The sequence below is a fragment of the Panthera uncia genome, chromosome D1, assembly GCF_023721935.1.
Source record: "Panthera uncia isolate 11264 chromosome D1, Puncia_PCG_1.0, whole genome shotgun sequence".
Lineage (NCBI taxonomy): Eukaryota > Metazoa > Chordata > Mammalia > Carnivora > Felidae > Panthera > Panthera uncia.
Genome location: NC_064808.1, coordinates 3,964,088 through 3,983,697, shown reverse-complemented (window position 1 = coordinate 3,983,697; position 19,610 = coordinate 3,964,088). Strand labels below are relative to the sequence as shown.

The 19,610-nt window shown below is 53.4% G+C and overlaps 1 protein-coding gene across 11 annotated transcripts in view; it reads right to left on the bottom strand.

The window, feature by feature from the left end:
• The window catches only part of CHKA (choline kinase alpha), a 60,734-nt gene that overhangs the window by 8,373 nt on the left and 32,751 nt on the right, over positions 1-19,610 (bottom strand). For 4 of the 11 annotated variants that reach the window (XM_049642161.1, XM_049642147.1, XM_049642155.1 and 1 more), the window contains 7 exons: positions 14,926-14,979; positions 7,380-7,493; positions 4,300-4,433; positions 3,943-4,047; positions 3,197-3,255; positions 1,286-1,373; positions 426-534 (listed from right to left, as the gene is read on the bottom strand). In XM_049642161.1, coding sequence (XP_049498118.1) covers positions 426-534; positions 1,286-1,373; positions 3,197-3,255; positions 3,943-4,047; positions 4,300-4,433; positions 7,380-7,493; positions 14,926-14,979 — 663 coding nt within the window. Of the gene's footprint in view, positions 1-425; positions 535-1,285; positions 1,374-3,196; positions 3,256-3,942; positions 4,048-4,299; positions 4,434-7,379; positions 7,494-14,925; positions 14,980-17,308; positions 17,403-19,610 lie in introns of all 11 variants that reach the window. The other 7 variants (XM_049642180.1, XM_049642123.1, XM_049642171.1 and 4 more) reach the window with 5 other exon arrangements.

The following is a 19,610-nucleotide window of genomic DNA, read 5'->3' as shown; positions in this document are numbered from 1 at the left end:
ACGCGGCCCCTCGACCCCCACACTCGGGACAGGACAGGGAACTGGTTGGCACCACAGCGGCTCCCAAGTCATGCTGCCCGGAAGATTCCTTCTGTCTGCAGGGAGTGCAACACACACAGGAAACACTGTGATCCCCAAAAAGAGGGCCAGAGAGCAGAACAGAGGCTGGGCTTTCTGGAAAAAACCAGAAGGAGCTACACGAGAGACCACTCTCTAACCGAACACAGGTTATCGCCGGCTCAGGGATTAAAATGTCAAGTTTGTGTCTTGACACAAAATAACATTTTAGAGCAAAAGGGTCTGCTGAACCATTCTGACCCTTTCACAAGGGTCCTGTGAAAATTGAAGAAGTAATCGATTCTAACTGCATAAAACTGACTCATGTAATTTACCTCCTATCAAGCCTCCACCCAGTAGTCTCCTACCTGCTGTTTCTTGGTGGGGTACTTCAGGACGTTGGCTCTGAAGAAAGGGTACTTTTCATAGTTATAGTCATACATCCACTCACAGAAATGATTCCCAATGTCAAATCCCCTGAAAGAGAGGTAAGAGACGCTGCGAACCGGGCACCCTGCCACGGCACAAGGCTCCCCGGCCAGAGAAGGACAAAGGCCGAGTCGTGAGCACCCCTCCCAGCAACAAACTGTCCTTCCCGAGGTTCCCCGGGGATGACAGCGTCAGTGACAGGGAGAGCCGACGGGGCAGTTACCAGAACCACAGCCGACCGGAGCCACGAAAGTGCCCGTGACTCAAGAGCCATTGTTCAAGGGGCGCCTGGGTGGCTCAGTCGATTGAGCGTCGGACTCTGGATTCTGGCTCAGCTCACGATCTCACGGTTTGTGGGAGGGAGGCCCGCACTGGGTTCTGTGCTGCCAGTGTGGAGCCTCTTGGGATCCTCTCCCTCTCTCTCTCTCTCTCTCTCTCTCTCTCTCTCTCTGCCCCTCCCCCACTTGCACGTGCGTGTGCACTCACTCAAAAAAAAAAAAAAACTTAAAAAAGAAAAAAAGCAATGGTTCGAGAGCCTCCTGCACTCAGGGCTCTGACCTCTGACACCGACAAAATACCAAGTTGTGCGTCGTAACTCCTCACACCGTTGCTCCCCACGAACCACGGAGAACAGGCCTCGCTGCCTCACGCACCGCTGCAGGCCGCGGGGGCAGACGCACCAGCTTCCGCTGTATTTTGTTGGCACTGCTGCCTGTTTTCTGCTCTAATTGTTTCCTACGTGCATCATTAACCTAATAGAACGATACGGAAATAAACACATTTTACTGTAACGTGTTACCTGTAATTATAACTGCTGTACTCGAAGTCGATGAGCATCAGTTTCTGCTTTTCAGAATTCTCTCTGCCTTCCAGCATTAAGATGTTACCTGCAAAAAAGGTTTCGATGACGTGCCATTTACTGTGGGCTTCACAGTCGAAGGCACGAGCCCCTGACCGGCAGGGCCAAGAGCGGTTCTGATCCCCTCCGGGAATCCGAACCACACGAGTGAACGCAGGCCACAGAGTCCCAGGAGCAGCACTGTCACACACACCCCCCCCCCCCCCCCCCAAAACAGAAGGCCCGGGCCGCGCGGACACAAGAGCCCCTGTTCACAGCAGCCCAAGAGTAACACGGCCCCGGGCTTACCCCCGAACAAGAATGGCCCGCCATTCGCTTGCTGGGGCAGTACTCCCCAGTCGTTTCACACAGGGGTGCAGAAGACGACTCTGGACTGGCATGCCAGAGTTCTGGCTGACCCAACATGCCCGGCAGCGCTGAGGCGGGGTGGCAGATGGGCCGGATGTGGCCCACCAGCTAGGGAGCCGCGTCCTGGTGTCCCCCCCGACAAGGATGTCACCGGTGAGGGCAGCTACCGTGCGTATGGCTCCGGGGACCATACTCGGCCCCACTGCTTCGCCTCACCCACTTCTCCTCCTGAGGAGGAGGCCACAGGTGGCGTTCCTTCCGCCACAGGTCCCGTGAGGCCGAATTCCGGGCCACAAGTGAACTGACCGCCAGACACACGTTCCAAGACCCCCACACTCTACACGACGTTCAGCGTGACTACGGGGCTGGGGGGTGGCACCGGCGAGCCAGGCTTTGCTAGGTTTTCGGCCCCTCTCTCTCCGGGGTTTCTGCAGGAGGTGCACTTTCTAGGCTTCTCGGCATCCATCTTCTGTTTCCGGTGGCCAGCAAAAGGAGACTCGGAAGCAGATGCCCAAAGCGGCAGAAAAAGGGAGACAGACGCCCCCAGCTTCTCTGGCCCTTGCACACATGGCCACCGCCGGCAGCCGGCCTCCCTCACGCCCCCGGTGACGTCTGTGCCGCTACCGCCCGCTGCCACGCAAACCTGTGGCTGACGCGTCTACACTGTGCGAGACGTGGCCAGCAATGATCAACTCTTCAATAAAACGTATTTTGGCTCAAACTGATGTCTTATCGATGACTGACCCTCAACACGGACTATTGTTAAAATTAAAAACAAACCGCTGAGCCTGGCAAACGGCCCGAGGGTGGGCATGAGCCAACAGTGACGGAGAGGACAAGGACAGCAGAGCACCGCAGCAGCACCCGTGGGACCTGCCCAGCTAGACCGGGCCTCCATTTGAAGTCACGGTGGGCAAAGGTGGCTCACAGTAAGGGGTATCCGGCGTCGTAATTTCCTGAAGGCAGAGAGACTCAAGGCCATGGCAGAGTGAACTGATCTTGAGAGCAGGTGACCTCGATTAGCCGCGAGGCGCTGCAGGTGGAAGGGACGAGGCCCCCAGGACCGATCCCGGCCACGGTCATCTCCTACTGTGCCCTCAGATTACCGAAGTCCTGTGTCCACCAGAGTAAACACTAAACGAGTAAGTAACTTGGGAAGTTTCCAGCCTTTATCCTCCCAGGTTAGCGAACATTCTCATTTTTTCTTCTGTGAATATATTTCTTGCAAAAATGGGGGGATACCCCCTGTGTTTTTCCAAAAGTTGCTTTTTTTCTCTTAACACATCCTGGAGATTTTTCTGTATAAAAACTCGACCTCATTCTTTTCAACAGTTACACAGCACTCCATTGTGCGGCCCTGCCATTATTCACACGGCCATTCCCCTCTCCGCGGCCCTGGCACTCATCACACAGTGGACACACACACACACACACACACACACACACTCAGCCTTCCAAGCAGACACACAAAGCCAGCTCCACAAAACAGGCAGCAATCCTTACCTTCCTGACAGTCGTTATGACAAAACACAACTGGAGAAGGGGTGGATTCCAGCAGCGACCTGGGAAAGGAAGGTTTTGTCGTCACTCGTCACACTGTAGGCCAGAGACAGAGCACCACCATCTCTGTGCCCGGCGCTGCACAGACGCTCCGCGGCGCCACACGGCCTCCGTGCGGTGCTTTTCTTGTGGCCTCCGGGAGCGCCACCATCACGCGACGACAGCTCCGCGGCAGCTCAACCCAGAGACCCTCGTGAGCCCCCGGGGTGCCCAGCTCTTCCCGTGTGGGCCCCCTCCTGGAGGACCCTCCTCACGTGGCTGTGGGTCCTGGCTCGCAGCCCCCCCCCCCCGCCAGTATGACCCTCCTCATCAGTCTGCCTCTGGTCTCCGTCACACCTCTTACCACGACTTGACATTACGGGACGTGTTTGCTGGTCTCCGTCTCTCCTACTAAAACACAAGCGCCTTGGAGAACGTCCCGGTCACCACTTGCTGGGCACCACGTGCAAATGTGACTGAGGAAGGCCGGGACCGCCCGCACTCGGGGCGAATGCCGGAGGCCTGCACCGCTGCACCCCAAAGGCCGGGCGGTAGCCCCTGCTCGGAGGCCAGCACCGAGTTTCCTACTCCATTTCCCCCCAGAGCTTGCGGCGCACGGTTCCCCTCCTCTGCGGACACCCCCAGCCTGCCGCCCCCACGACCTCCGTTCCAGAAGAAAACCCGCGCCGTCGCCACGGACCGCGCCTCACCTCAGGTTCTCCAGTTCCAGAGGCAGGTTGTGGCGGAGGAGTCTGTGGAGCTGCTTCACTCTGGGCTCCCCGGCAAACTTGACCCTCAGGACTTGATTCAGATACCTTGCAGGAAAGGGGAGAACGGAAACCACCGCTCAGTCCCCCGTGGCCTCCTCCTGGAGCTCCCGTGAAGTGTAGCCACGGGATGCCAGCGGGGAGCCCCGGGCTCTCTAGAAAACTCACTTCCTGCCCACCCACCCGTCCGGCAGACCAGAGGAAGGACTCCGACCACCGTGGCAAACAAGTACTCACGCTGGCACCTCTGGTGGCCGCTAACACAAAACTGAGTCAGAGCCAAGCGGTTTGGCCACTTACTTTTCCATTGTTCCAAAAAGCCATTTTGGTTCCTTATTGAATGGCATTTTCATACCATGAAATGTGGCCATTTTCTCAGCTATTTCTGCAGAAATATCTGGCAAACTTAATTCTTCAGTGTCTAATCGCCGGCTCTGGAATAAAAAAGGGAGTCAGAAAACGGCATTTGTTCAGGGAAGCTGGAGGTGTGCGATCACACAAGCCTAAGGACTAGGAGTCCGTTCTGTAGGGCATCTAAGTCTCCTCCGGCGCACCGAAGTCCCGTAGGAACGGGCACCGTGCCCCGCGGACAGTGCCCCAGCAATCGCCATGGCATTTGTCAGCAAGGGGGAGGGGCCTGCTCCACAGCTCAGTATCACTTTGAACCCTTTTAATCGTGAGAAGGTCCTCCCCGCATGTAAGCGTTTAGGCGGACTCCGTGCTCCCTGCCCTCTGCCTGACGCCAGAGTGTGCCCTCTTCCCCGGTAAAAGCTCCAGGTTTCCAGCGGTTTGTCACATGAGCCCGTGTCTAACTCCTTCAGCAGCTTGGACACCCCGCCCGGACACATCTCAGGCAAGAGGTGGTCCCAGTCGGAAGCACCGCCAGGAATTCAGCATGAGCCACGGCCCCCTCGCCCACGGTGGCGTCCACAGCCCCCGCCTGGCACAGAGCAGGCTCTCAGAGCGCAAAGCTGAGCAAAGAAACAGAGGCGCCCAGCTCCCACCACTGCGGCTCCCGGCACTGCCACCCCCAGAGCTCCCAGTCCCCACTACCGCGGCCCGAGGCCACGCCCGCTCCGGAGGCACGTCCCAGCTCCTCACGAGGAAAGCACAAGCCACTGAGACCTGTTCGTCCTTCCCACGTGCACTGCTCCCCTCCAGAAGCCCAAAGAGGCACTCCTCCGAAAATCCAGAGCGGCGCAGCACAGGGGTGAACGGGGGGAGTCTCCAAGCTAGAGAAAAAAAACCCGGCTCGAACCCTGGCTTTAATCCTCATGCCAAAGGCATAGGGGCCAAAGGCACGCTGCTCAGACCTCTGCGTCTGACTTTCTGGTTTCCACAAAATGAGAAGCGCATCAAGTCCCTGGCGGGCTGCTCCGAACGAGGGCGAGGGCGGGCGCGGCAGGCAAGGGCCCTGGGCCAGCAGCCCGCCGGGCAGGTCTTGACAAATGGTGGGAGCCCGGCGACGAGAGCTCAGGGCTCCCTTGGAAGGAGCAGGCCCAACCTCTCCCTCCTCCTGCACCTGGGACCCTGCAGCTTCTTGAGCGGTGGCACCAAGGTGAGGGCAGGGCGTTCACTCGGCTTTCCCTCGGCTCGGTTACAAAACGCCCCTGATCTGTTTGGCACCGTGGAAAGTGTAAGACTAACCGCGCTCAAAAATGAGCCCCTTGCAGGGTTCTAAGCTCCTTCGGAAAGAGCAACAGGAGACCAGCGTTCGCAGAGGTCACTTCCTGTGCCCTCTGGAACGTGGCTACGGGGACCGGATGGGGTGGGGCGCACGCGGCAGTCCTGAGTAAACTTGCAAGTAAGACGTGCCATCAGGCCAAGCCAAACGCAATCACCGTCTCTGGGGTCAAAAGCGGTTGGAAAATGGTAGTTTCAAGTGGTTCGACCTAGTATTTTAACAGAATTTTTAAAAATCTTCACGACATAGCAAACGTTATACATAAAGACACTGGAACTACAGAACTAAAACCGCACGCACCCCACGGACACTCCGACGCCCGCATCCTGGTCCGGGACAGGACGCCCCGTTATTCTGAGCTGCGGTCCCTGCTCCTTTCCCTTCCCTACGAGGAGTTTCACCACAGGCGCACACTTCACACAGCTCCCGGAGTGCTTCCAGGGCTTTATTAAAATGACCTATATACTATCTGTAGCCTTCACCACCTGGTCTTGTCGCTCAGTGTCATCTTAAGGTGCATCCGTGTCGCCACTCGTAACCACAAGAAGTGCTTTAGATTTTTAACTCTTTCAAATGCTTTATTATTATCTCATTTGATGCTCATGCAGCCAGATGTTACTGTCCTTACTGGGACAGTTATAAATAAAACAACCGCCAGGCGGCAAGCCAGGTGCCAGGCTAGAGACCGAGGCCTGTCGGCTGGCGGCCGCTCGTATGGCGCCACCGCACGACCTAGAAGAGGGTTCCCCTCCTGGGAGACAGGTCACAAGGAGGCTCCTATCCCTGGGCTGTGGGGAATCAGACCATCAGCAGCCCTTCCTCCAGCCTCTCGCCGAACACGGGCTGAGTCTTGGCGAGCAGGGCCTCCCTTCAGCCAGGCCAACCGTACAGGTGGTCACGTGAGGCCGGGCCGGAAAAGGCAGCCATGCGTGACCCTGTCTTCGAGGGGCCCCACAGCTGAAGAAGAGGAACCCTTCACCACATCTGTGAGCTTGGCCGTGAGTGGGGAGGCAGGCCAGCCAGGCTCAGCAGGTCCACCTAAACGGCCCGGAGCCGCCCCACGCTCCCTCTAACTCGAGCTCTTGAGGCCCAAAGCCCTTCGTGGGTTTACTCACACGTAACTCTAAGCAAGACACGCGGGTCTGGACGTTAGAGCAACATCAGAAATGCCTCAGGACAGCAAGAAAGGGCAAACGCTCCCAACTCTGGGAAACGGGATTTGAGCCGGGCCCTGAAACGCCAGAGGCACTTGACGGCCCGTGGGAGCTGGGGAGACTCAGACAGAGGGAGTGAGATGGGAGACGAGGCAAAGAGCAGTGGTGGCCCCACGGGGCGAAGACCCGGCCGTGGCACGCGGCGGCCAGGGCCACGGGGACCGGCTGTGACTTCTAAAGGAGGCCCAGACGTCCACAGGAACAAGGTGAAGGGGGAAAATGCCGGGGTAAGCAGCCTTAGGGGTCAGTGGAATGTAGGCTTCATACAGATTTTTCATTCGGATGAACATCTTTGCAGAAAGACAGAGGTGCTAATGTGAACGCAACAGAAATTTGTTTTTTCTTTATTTCTGATGCAATGGAATAACGCGTCACATTTGCCACGCCAGAGCACGACGTCTCGGGCTCTTGCGGCCACAAGGGCAAGAATCCATCTTTTGTCTGCGGCGCGTGCCGGCCGACGGGTGCAGAACACATCTTACCGGGATAAACTGTTCCAGGCGGCCTTGGGGGAAGATGCCGTAGAGCTTGGGTCCCAGCGACCTCTCTGCGAGAATGGCAAACATAACGCTCTCCAGAACCATGGCCTCGGCCCCCTAGAACAGACAGCAACACAGCACATGTTTCCTGAGGGCTGAGGGTGCGCAGGCACGAGCGCTTCCACGGGAGCAGCGGCATCACCCCCAGCGACTCTACGACTGGGCGTCATGACCGCCACCCCCATCTTGAACGCGAAGACACAGAGATCAACATCTTGTAACGTGCAGGGTCCGTGCTTGCAGGGGTCACACTATATCAGTAAGATTTCAAATTCCAGTTTAACTGGGTCGCTGATTCCAAAAACAGAGTATCTGTTGGTATTTTACTGCTCGTATCTATCTTAGAACTTCTCTGAATTCCACCCGTGGCACCTTCTCAAAGGCCGCCACAATGCCGTCCGCTCTGGAGAGGGGGGTGCTGGCCTGCTTTTCAGCCGCGAGCGCAGAGCAGGAGCGCGGGGGCCTTCTGCCACCGAACCCATCCTCAAGGACGACTGACAGACCTGGGCCTGTCTTTCCGTCCAAAGAGCGCCCTGGCGCAGAACATCCCCGGCCTCCATGCCCTGCTCTTATCCCTAGTCTTTGCTGCCGGTTTAACTTTGTCTCTTGCCAAAATCCCCGAGGCTCCTAAACGGTCTCCAGTCCCAGTGACTCAGGTGGATCCACAACCATCCTGCCTACAAAACTCATCTTTTGGCCTCAGTTCAAATTCACTCCTCAGTCCTCTGCCATTAAACGGCAAATTAACCTCTAAGTCACTGTGTCTGAGGAGGGGCCAGCGGGCGTGGGGGGCGGGGGGAGCTTTCAGAGGATTCTTATTCACCCCTTGTTAAGAAACGTGCCGTGGGGAGTGCGATCCCGCACAAACACGGAGCAAAGCGAAGCAGCTCTGTACGCTCATGTTACAAACACGCGCAACGGGACCAACTCAGGCAATGACAGGGCGCTAACGTCACAGAGAAGAAAACAGAGAAGCTGCTTTTCCAAAGGACACGGAACCACACTGGAGTAAACAGCCATTTGATCACCCTCACATTTTGGGGAGCAAACGGCTTTGCTGGTGGTCCCCCATAATTCCAGTTTAGCCACCGTCTCGTGTGTGTCATTTATTCCCACAATTGTGGGCTGACCACCTCGTGAGACCCGATCTTTACTTACTCACTTGCAGTTTTGTGCCTACGGCTGCCATGAACCATACCGCGTCCTCCCCAAATCCACACGCCGAAGCCCTGGCCCCCAGCGTGATGGTGTGTGAGGACGGGCCTCTGGGAGGGGGACGGGCACAGATGAGGTCACGAGTGCGGGGCGCCCACGCGATCAGCGTCCTTATACGAAGAGACACCAGAGAGCCCGCTGTGCCTCCCTCTGTCTCTCCGTCCCTCTGCCATGTGAGGGCTCGGAGAAGACCGCACCCGCAGGCCAGGAAGAGGGCTCCGCCAGACCCCAAACGTGCCGACACCCTGATCTCAGGTGTCCGGCCCGCAGCGCCGAGAAATAAACGTGTGCTGTCCGCACCCCCACGGAGCCTGTTATGGCAACCTGGGCAGACGCAGACAATGACCGCACACGGCACTGCCCTGTCAGGTTAACGGCGTGGAGAACAGGGTCGAGGGTCAGACAGGTTTTATTTCTGAACCCCTCGAAGGAGGTGGAGTCCCTGGCGGCCCGACGACCCGCGCCAGAGACACCCCGCAGGAGAGCGTGCGCAGATCTGCAAGGTGCCTCTCAGACTCTCACCTGGATGTCGGTGTGGAGTGAAATGCCAAGGCGCATGCAGGCCGGGCACCGCGGGACGGGGGACGGGGGTGTGGAGGCGGACAGGCTGTCCGTGGTGGCTCTGTGCAGCCCTCGGCACACCCTCCCCTCTGCACACCCTCCCGTCTCACGATTTCAAAGAGTTGCATCAGGATTTCTTCTGTCTGGGTATCCAGATTTTGTCAGAATCAAAATTTGTTTTCTGGCTTCCCTCTGTGTGGAGTGACTAAGCCTAAGGGCCTTAGGGTTGGCGCCGTATAAAACATCCGAGTGCCCGATCCTGAACAGGCCTTCGCGTTCGAAGTTACAAACTTTATACAGAGTTAAGACCCACCGCGTTACCTCAGTAGCCTTAGCATTTTGCGCATCGTGTCCACTCAGTACAAAGGCTACTGGGGACTGACCTCACAGGCCGTGCTGTCGTTGGCACTCGGGCTGAACACACACACTGTCCAGAATCCTCTAGAGTTGAGTCAACCCATCGCCAGGATGGAGAGAAGATGGAAAGAGACTTAAGAACTTTGCAGTTCTCTCTGGCATTGCTCCAAACACTATAAATAAGAAATCTCTTTGTTCGTATGTAGTATCGCAGTTCAATATTTATTCCCGGTAGGGAGGAAGGGGAGCTGGTGCGTGGAGGGAAAAGTCTGGAGGAAGAAACGAAGGAAAACAATCACAAGCAAGAAAAATGGTTAAAATGGGTTAAGAAGGATAGCAGGTGGCACGCCTGGGTGGCTCAGTCGGTTAAGCGACCGACTCTTGATCTCAGGGTCCTGAGTCTGAGCCCCACATTGGGCTCATGCAGGACACGGAGCCTACTCAAGAAAAGAAGAAAAAGGGGAGCGGGCCATCTCAGAATGAGGGCATCGACTTGTGCCAGCCTTTTGGGAACCGCCAGGTCTCCAAACACCTCCCTGCTTGCTACTTAAGCGAGTAAAGAACCGGACGGGACCAGAGCGACCCAGTTCACCGCCCCAGCACTGGCCCAGGCGCCGCCACTGGCCGTCCAGACACTGGTCCTAATTTCTTAGGACAGAAGGTCCTACCTCCGCTTGAAACCATTTACTTGGCCCCAGGGAAACCGGAAGAGCCTGCAGGGACCCGTATCCCGGAGAGAGAAGCAGACAACGCACAAGCCCTGCGGCAGGGGCAGGACAGAGCTGCTTCCAGGAAATGACAAGGACACCTGAGGGTGAGACGGAGGTCCCCGAGGCGGGAGTGACTTTGGCACATTCGAGGGAGGGGAGGGGCGGGCGCCGGGAGCCCAGCCACCAGGAAAGAGGAGGCCCAGCTGGAGAAACCTCAGCGCGTGGAGCATTTAAGGGGAGGAACCCACAAAGGGCCTGAGAATTCCCGGCGACGGTGAGGAGCACACTCTGGACCCACTCGATCCTTAAAACAAACCTTATATGCTCACGACTGTGCCAGACTTTCTAGCATTTTCTAATGTGTTTCCTTTTAAAAAGCAACAAAAACGCTGACATCTCATGTCTGTGAACGATTCAGATGGGGGCAGCAGGAGGAGGAGGGAGCAGGAGAGGAGGCGGAGAGGGCACAGCCGTGATGGAGAGTGTGGTGCTCTGTGTGCAACCACACTCAGGCAAAACTCAGGGGATGGCAAACTCAGGGGAGGAGCAAAGTGGCCACTGGATCCGAGCACGTGGAAGTCGTCGGTGACCAAAACAAGAATTCTCCAGGGGAGTGAGGGGTACAGGGGCAGAAGTGTCTAGGCAGACTTTTCATTTTATCTATAATGATAGATCATTTTCCTTTACAAAATTAAAATCCAGGGGTGCCTGGGTGGCTCAGTCAGTTAAACGTCCGACCCTAGGTTTTGGCTCAGGCGGTGATCTCACGGGCTGTGGGTCAAGCCCCACATCGGGCTCGGCGCTGGCAGCGTGGAGCCTGCTTGGGATTCTCTCTCTCCCTCTCTCTGCCCCTCCTCCCACTCTCCCTCCCTCTCCCTCTGCCCTTCCCCCTTTTGCACTGTCTGTCTCTCTCAAAACTAAACTTAAAAGATGTATTAAAAGAAATTAAAATCCAGGAATAGAATATCAAACTTATGAACTTCTTGAGAAGACATAACAGCGTTTCTGTGGTATTCTTGCCCAAAATGCATAACCTCGTTCCGGTCATGAGAAAAGACGAGACAAACCCAAACCTGAGGGGACGTGGCTGGGCCCAGTGCCCAGCGAGCGCTGGGACTGTGAGGCACACGGAAGCAGATACATGGACTAAGGGGGGAACGACCAGCAAATGCAGCGCTGGGGTCCTGGCCACATCTCAGAACAGAACAACAGTGGAAACACCTGGGAAACTCAAGTCGATGTTACTCGGCCACGTTGGTCTCCACGGGTGTGTCAGGTGTTAACGTCAGGGGAGGTCGGGGGAGGGTCGTATGGGAGCTCTCTGTACTAGCTTGAAAGCAAACTTCTGTTGTGTCTACAATTCGTTTGAAATAAAAAGTTAAAAATAAAGAAATGCATCTAGAAAAGACTGAAATCAGGGGGTGCCTGGGTGGCTCAGTCGGTTAAGCTGACTCTTGATTTCAGCTCAGGTCACGATCTCACGGTTTTGAGTTCGAGACCCACGTGGGGCTCTGTGCTGACAGTGGGGTGCCTGCTCGGGATTCTCTAACACGCTCTCTGCCCCTCCCCCACTTGCGCACATGCTGTCTCAAAATAAATTAAAAAAAAAAAGACTGAAATCAGCAATATGATTAAGTCAGCTACAAATTCTGCGCGGTGGCATAAAGGTGTTTACTAAATTATTCTGTGCTATTCCACGTGCTCAAAACTTTTTCAAAAAAAAAAAAAAAAGGTTGATCGGGAAGTGAGAAACAGAGAGTATATAAATACTCTCATACTCTCTCAAGAAATCCTGCTACAAGAGGGAGCAGACTCAGGCAAGGCCAGCAAGCTCTGTCCGCCACGAGGGACAGGAGCAATGCGCCCGCAGACAGGGAGAGAGGACAGCTGGAGTCTGCAGCCCAAGGGAAGGACCAGCCCATGGAAAGGGCAGGTGCAAACACAGACAGTTCACATGCTTGCAAGTGGACAGACGAGGGCCGAGAGCATAGCAGCCACCAAAGACTGGGGCTCCGTGGCCTGCCGGGGGCGGTCCTCCCTGGCCAAGCGGTTTCCCGCCAATGATGTTGCTCAGGTGCGGGCTTAGAGAAGGCCAGGTGGCTGGGCCCAAAGACCAAGCTGGACATGGAAATCTTCAGCGAACCAGGGCAGCTCTCTGACGGTTTTCAACAGAGGAACGGGGAAGAAGCGAAAAGACACCACCCACCCCCCCCACCAGTCGGCCTGGAGAAGGGGGCTGGGGAGCAGTCTCTGAGACAGTGAGCCTGTGGAGAGGCCAGGTGGTGGGGGAAACGTTCAGAAGAGAGAGGACAAGATTACAGACAGAGGCCAGCCATCCAAAGGGGCTCCAAGAAGAAAAACCACCTTCCCCATTCCCGCAGCCAAATCCCTACCTTTTCACCCAAAGAAATTACAATCAGAGCACCCGCTGTTTGCTGCTGGGCTCTGAGTGGAAATCCAGCAGGCACAGGAGGAAGAAGCGTGGCGGTGACCAACGGGTCACCCGAGGCAAGGGCATCTTGGACGGAGGAGGGGAAGGGACAAGGAGCGTGTGCACCAGCGGGCAAGGGGCAGAATGTTCCAGAGCTGTCCACTGGCTCCAGCTGCAGCCGACGTTCAACAATTCTATACTGCGCCTGCTGTACACCAGGCAGGACAGCCGTGGCGAGACCACACGGGGTGGCGAGGTGCTGCCCTGAGTCTAGAATCTCACAAGAGGAGGAGGCAGACGTGAATCGCGTTGACACTGAAAACCCCGGCCTGACAAGGAGCAGAGTGGCGGCATATGGCGCTCGGGGTGCGGGCATGGAACAGACACGCACGTCCAGTCCAGAGAGCAGGAGGGCTCCCTGGGGAAGCAACCCCGAGTGACGTCCCATTACGTGCACAAGTGGGGGTGGGAAGCGGGCACAGTGGGGAGCACTCCAGCCGGAAGGAGCAGCATCGGCAAAGGCTCTGTGGCTGCAAGAAAACCAGTTTAGGAGAACGTGGCTGGAGCAGGAATGTGGATGCGGGACGAAGGGGAGAACGGAAGGTTCAGCAGGATCAGACAGGCACCTGCTGGGATAAAGCCCAACCCGACCTGGGGTGGAGTGAGCACTGAAGGATGTCAGGCGAGAGGCTGACCTGACCAGAGGAGCGATTCGAGCGGGAGGGGGAGCGGAAGTGGCGCCCCCAGAGGAGATGGCGGGAGCCTGGACCCTGGAGGTGGGCGGTTCCAGAGGAGACGGGCACACAGACCCTCGGTAGAGTTCAGAGGAAAATAGACTCGGGGTTCGGATACGGGGCGAGGGAGAGAAGGGGATATCGGAGGTGACTCCCCGCCCTCTGTCTGCAGAGAAAGGAGAAACTGAGGTTCTGCCGAGGGGACGGGGTGGGGAGGAGTCCGTGGGTTCGTCTTGGGCCTGGTGACGCCACTGAGAGGCGGCGGCGGGTGGCGCTACCCCAGGCAGGGGTCAGGGCCGGGGAGCGACCCAGGGACGAGGGGCAGCATGGGAGGAGAGCCTCGGGCAAGTCACGGGCATTCTGGCATTTGAGACGCTAGGAGGTCAGGCCTGGAAAGGGGCCGGGGAGGGGAAGAAAGCGTTCAGAAAGGGCAGGGTGCTATCGAGTGCTGCAGAGAAGGGGAGTCAGAACTGGAGGCGCACGGGGGGTCTGTGTCACAGAGGCCCCAGTGGCCCTGGTGGCCCAGGCTTTTCTACTGCCGGCACACACGAAGGTCCACTGGCAAAGGCCTCAAATGGCTGCAAACTCACTGTCAATCACTTCCTGCCCAAGGGCGTCTCTGTCAGCGGTCACCCAGAGAGCACAAGTTCCAGATCCACTAGACGAGGGTCTCCAGGGAAGGGCACACCCACAATAATGCACCGCGACACGAGAAGGAAGTCACTCCCAGTACTTCTGTTTCTTCATGACCTCACCTCTTTTCAGTTTCTACCTCTAGACCATTTGAGTAATTCGAATACAGTGCGGAAGCCAGTGTACTTACATACGCGTGTGTAGATGCAGGTTTTATGTCTGTGTTGTGTGTGGGGGGGGGTGTATACGTATACACAAACTTGCACATGTTGGGACAGTATGCTCAAAAGTTGTTTACTCCCCGGAACGTGGAGATCGCTCTCAAGACTCCCCACTTCTGAGCCTCATAGAGGGGCCAGGTGTGGACACAGCAGTGCTCCCGACCCCAGGCTCTTCTCTGAGTGTGAGCATTTCAGAGAGTGAGGTCATTTTAATTGGGAAGAAGCCTCTCTGACCGGATTGCCACTCTGGGAAAAGGCACCCCTGCTTGCACCAGGCAGTGCCTGCTTAGCAGGGGGGCGCGTGACCAGAGAAGGGGGTCAGAGGCACGCAGTACAGCAGCACAAGCCTATCACGCACAACCGTCTCCCCAAACTGCCCTCTCCCAGCACCCCAAATAATGTCTAGGTTGCCACAGGGGCACCACACGTCCACTGCCTACACTCAGGAGGAACTGAAAATACCGGCTGCACGCTCGGTCTTAACCCCAGTGTGGCAAGAGCCCTTGCCCTGAGACCGACAGACCAGGGCCATCCAGGGGCGGGAAAGAGGCACCGAGACCGGAGCGCCGACGTGGGCTAACACGGGTTTACACCTCATACAGATGCAGAACGGACTTAATTACTTACTTGAAATTCATTTTCTTTCTGAGCTTGTTCGGATCCCTCTTTATTACAGGACCTCTACGAATGAGAAAAAGCAAACACTTCCGGTAAGATGGGGAACACCACACAGACACTAACTTTGCAACCACCAGAACAGTCAGGGTTTATAAAACATCACAGATCTTTAATGAATGTTTCTCAACCCACTGAAGCCACCAGCGGCAGGCTAAAATGCCCCACCAGTGCCCACGCTAATGCTGATACCCAAGGAATCGCTTCATTTCTCTCCAGGAAAAGGAATGTGCTGTCGACACCCCACAGCCTTGTACCTTTTCACAATTTCATTGTCCGAGGAAAGTCAATAGGGGGCGCTCTTCCAATCAGGCCTTCCCGAGACCGACCGTCAAGTGGTCTCCCCGATTTAGGTAGGCGGTTCCTTCAAGGCAACACTATCCCAAGGAAGCCTCCTTCCTACAAGAACGGGCAGTGTACACACACCCAGGGCAAGTGGTGGTCAGCACAGAACTGGGACAGAGAAGAAAGCCCTGTGCGGGCGGGAAACACGGCACCGAACATGGGCGACGAGCCTGCCAACTTGGTACGTTCACAGACTGGCCCTGCTCGCTCCGCCTGTCCCTGGCTCGATCTGAATTCTTCCTCCGCCAAAAAGAGGGTCGTGCAAATTTAATAAAGCCCCTAAGCTTATTTCATGGATTAAGGGATCCGTGTATCACTTTCCTCAATGAAATTGCAAATTATTGGAAGCCAGGGATCTGGCAAGTAACAACTAGATCATTAAGTACCTTAAATGACTCTCTGGCTCCGTTCTCTCTTCAAGGCACAGATCGTATGTTTTAAAAGCCCCCCCCCCCCACCTCCACCCCAAATGCTTTAAAAGCCTTCACAGTATCTTTAATAAGGGGATGGAGAAAAGCAAGTCAGAAATTTAAGGATCGTGTCGACATTTTATACTCAAATATCACCTCCAGAAATGTTACTTGTTATCATTGAACTACGTCGGCTTAAGCCAGACACAGAAGGAAGCCCACAGGGAGCTTTTTAAAAATTTTAAGGTAAAAGATTCTGGAACATCCCGTGAAAAACATACCTTTCCATTCCACAGCTTTATCAAAAATACCTGTACCGAGGGTGGAAAGTGTGGACAGGGGAAAAAAAATGCCACGTTAAGCAACACCAGCTACTCTAGCACCATTCAAGACTGTAGTGATTTAAAGCGGGGCTCGCATCCATCATATACGGAAACAGTGCACAGACGTCTTAATGTGTGTTCTGCACAAACCGTACACGTGCTGGCTTATGCGATATAAAAGTAAACAAATACCCACGTTCATGAAGCTATCTGCAAAAACCTCGCACTTATACATATTCGGCAACATCTTTAACATCCAGTTAAGTTCATTTTGTACAAAGTACAGAAAAATACAAATGGAGGACATATAGTTTCATTTGCGTAATCTGCGTTTCTCTGATGAAAAGATGCTGCAGGTGAAATCCCGTTACGATCAAAGCTACAAAAATGAAAACGCTACGGAAATACTTTGAGATGTTTGCCGACAGCATGACGTATGGTATGACGGACTCTAGGAAGGAGTAACTGGGAACCGTTAAAGCTTTCCTCCTTCCTTAATTCCAAAATACTCCCCTTACTGAACCGTTACCTCAGACTCTGACTTTAGCGTCTCCTCTCTCCCCAGTGGCCTACAAGTTCCTAATGAATAGGGACTCCATCTTTTATTTATTGTTAGTCTTCCCCCAAAGCACCAAGCAATCGGGGCGCTCACTGCACTGTCGTTGGGGTGATGGAAGGCCACTCCCGCGCTGTGAAGCTCAAGGCATGGCCTCTGGGCCGGAGCTGGCGGGCACTGGGCAAGCTCGCGTCCCTGATCGGAGCAGCGCAGCGGGGAAACTGGCTACAGTGTTAATCAGGATGCTGAATGGGGCCAAATGCCCCCCAGACGTTAATTCCCGGGCTTGTTCTCTCCAAGGAAAGTGAAGAACAAAAAAAGTACCGTAATGTGACATACTGTATATCGACACTTTGTCAAAAAGACAAATATGGAATGTGGATATCCTACTGAAATCCGTTGTAACGGGATTTGACCTGTACAGAATTCTAAATGACTACAGTTATTCCCACACTGTTATTATTCAAACTGTATCTTCTTAGGGAGATACAGTTAATGGGTTATACAGCCAACAGAAGTCCCTTTCCCTTGTCCAATGGTGCTCTCCAAAGCGAGTCACTTCCTCCAAAGTCACAAATTGCCTTAGTTCCCACGGCCATTCCTTTTTAATACTCGTACCCTTAAGTGGAAATCAATTCCGTTAATAATTTCCCCACCCCTGCCCACTCCATTCCACCCCCAAATGAATGCATTACTTATACCATAAGAGCACCATCCTGAAGGCAAGATGGACTTCTGCCATATTCAACCCTCTGTTCTGTTTCCTCAGTACAGAATGTTCAGGTTCCCTCAATCCTGCAAACAAGAAGAGTAAGAAAAAGACCAGGAAGTCTCAAACCAATCAGATATTCACAAAAAGTGAGAGAAGAGGCCTCCTCCTGATAAGCCACAGAGAGACAGACTCACATTGCCAAAAAAGAGGTCAGAGAACTTTTTTTGTGCAGGAAAATGGGAAGTAAAATAGATCTTGGCATCTGTGGGATTCTGCTTCAGAGGCACACATTTATTTGAAGCAGATATTAAAATATCTCGTATAAATATTTAACACGACCCCAAATTTTCTGCCAACTTGCAAGTTAATAAAAACTATATGAAAATATATAAAAGAAAACTACAATTTTTTACATTAGAAATTTGAACACTGGTTAATATCAAATAATTACTAAAATCTATGGATGTGAACACGATTATGGTCATTTTTTTTTTAAATCATCTTATGTAGACAGAGACCGAAACGTTCACGGAAGTAGTAACACAATGTCTGCGTGTGCCTCATAATAACCTTACCGAAGGAGCGAGGGTGAAGACAAAGGGCTGGTCAGAGGGGAGGCGGGTATTGGGCACTTGGGGTTCATCATACTCCTCTGCTCTACTCTGTATGTATCTGAAATTCCCCACAATAAAAACTCCTTTTTTTAAGTAAACAGAAATTTCAGGGCCTAAGAAGTCAGAATGCATCAAATATGTTTAAGATTGTAAAAACCATTAAACGGTACACTCTAAATGGGTGAACTGTAGAACATAAAGACATTTAAAAAAACAAAAAACAAAAGACACCCGAAGATAATTTAAAATATACCGCCACTGGCTTCCCATCTTCCTCACTCTTTTCTTCCTATTTTGGGCTTGTTTTTCAAGAGAATCTATAAAAGGATTCATTATAATCCACATATTCATTAGACTGTGATATAGGAAATAAAATTGTCTAAGGGGGTAGCAGTAGTAACAGGGGTATGGTTTATATTTCGTTTTAGAGATCATGATTTTGAAAGCGGAGTCAGATTTTTCATGGGCCAAGAACTTCTAAATAGGAAAACAATTAACATTGATACTATAAGTTATTAGATTTTTAAATGTTTTATTATATGCTTTGAAAAGAAAATGGAAGTCAGTAGACTTTAGAGGCTGAGATGAGAAAATATCGCTTGACTAAATTTTGTCTTAAATAATTTTAGGATTCAAAAACATTCTATTTAAAGTTACCCGAGGGGTGCCTGGGTGGCTCGGCTGGTTAAGTAAGCATCTGACTTCAGCTCGGATCATGATCTCACGGTTTGGGAGTTCAAGTCCCGCACTGAGCTCTCTGCTGTCAGGGTAGAGCCCGTCTTGGATCCTCTGTTCCCCTCTGCCCCTCCCCTAGGCGTTCCCTCTCTCTCTCAAAAATGAATAAACCCCTCTTATAAAAAATAAACTTAGGGGCACCTGGGTGGCTCGGTCGGTTAAGCGTCCGACTTCGGCTCAGGTCATGATCTCACAGTTTGTAGGTTCAAGCCCCGTGTCGGGCTCTGTGCTGACAGCTCAGAGACCGGAGCCTGCTTCGGATTCTGTGTCTCCCTCTCTCTCTCTCTGCCCCTTCCCCCACTTGGTCTCTCTCTGTCTCAAAAATAAATAAACATTAAAAAAAAAAACAAAGCATATGTGTTACCTTTAAAAAAAATAAACTTAAAAAAATATAAAAATAAAAAACAAAGTTACCCCATACTCCACAAGGTTTATTTCTTTAGATGTGTCTAAGCGTTTGTGCAGAATCAACTCTTATCTGGCCAGTTCTTACTAACAGATTCCTCTAATGATGAGGGAGCTAGTGTTACAACTGAACTACTTTAAGAAAGCCCCATTTGTGCAATGAAACAAAGCATACCTCGCTCTCCCTAAAGTCTGTGTATGTGTGGCTATGCATGTAAATAAATCAGTCAAAGTGGTGTAAATAAAGTGGCATGGAGTGGCGTCCAGCTATTTAAATGTCATCTCTAAGACTAAAACATTTGTCTTTAAAGTATCTTTAGGGGCACCTGGGTAGCTCAAGTTGGTTAAGGGTCTGACTTCGCCTCAAGGTCACGATCTCACGGTTCGTAGGTTCAAGCCCCACATCCGGCTCTGGGCTGACATCTCAGAGCCTGTAGCCTGCTTTGGATTCTGTGTCTCCCTCTTTCTCTGCCCCTCCCATGCACTCACTCTCTCAAAAATAAACAAACATTAACCCAAAAAAAAGTATCTTTAAAA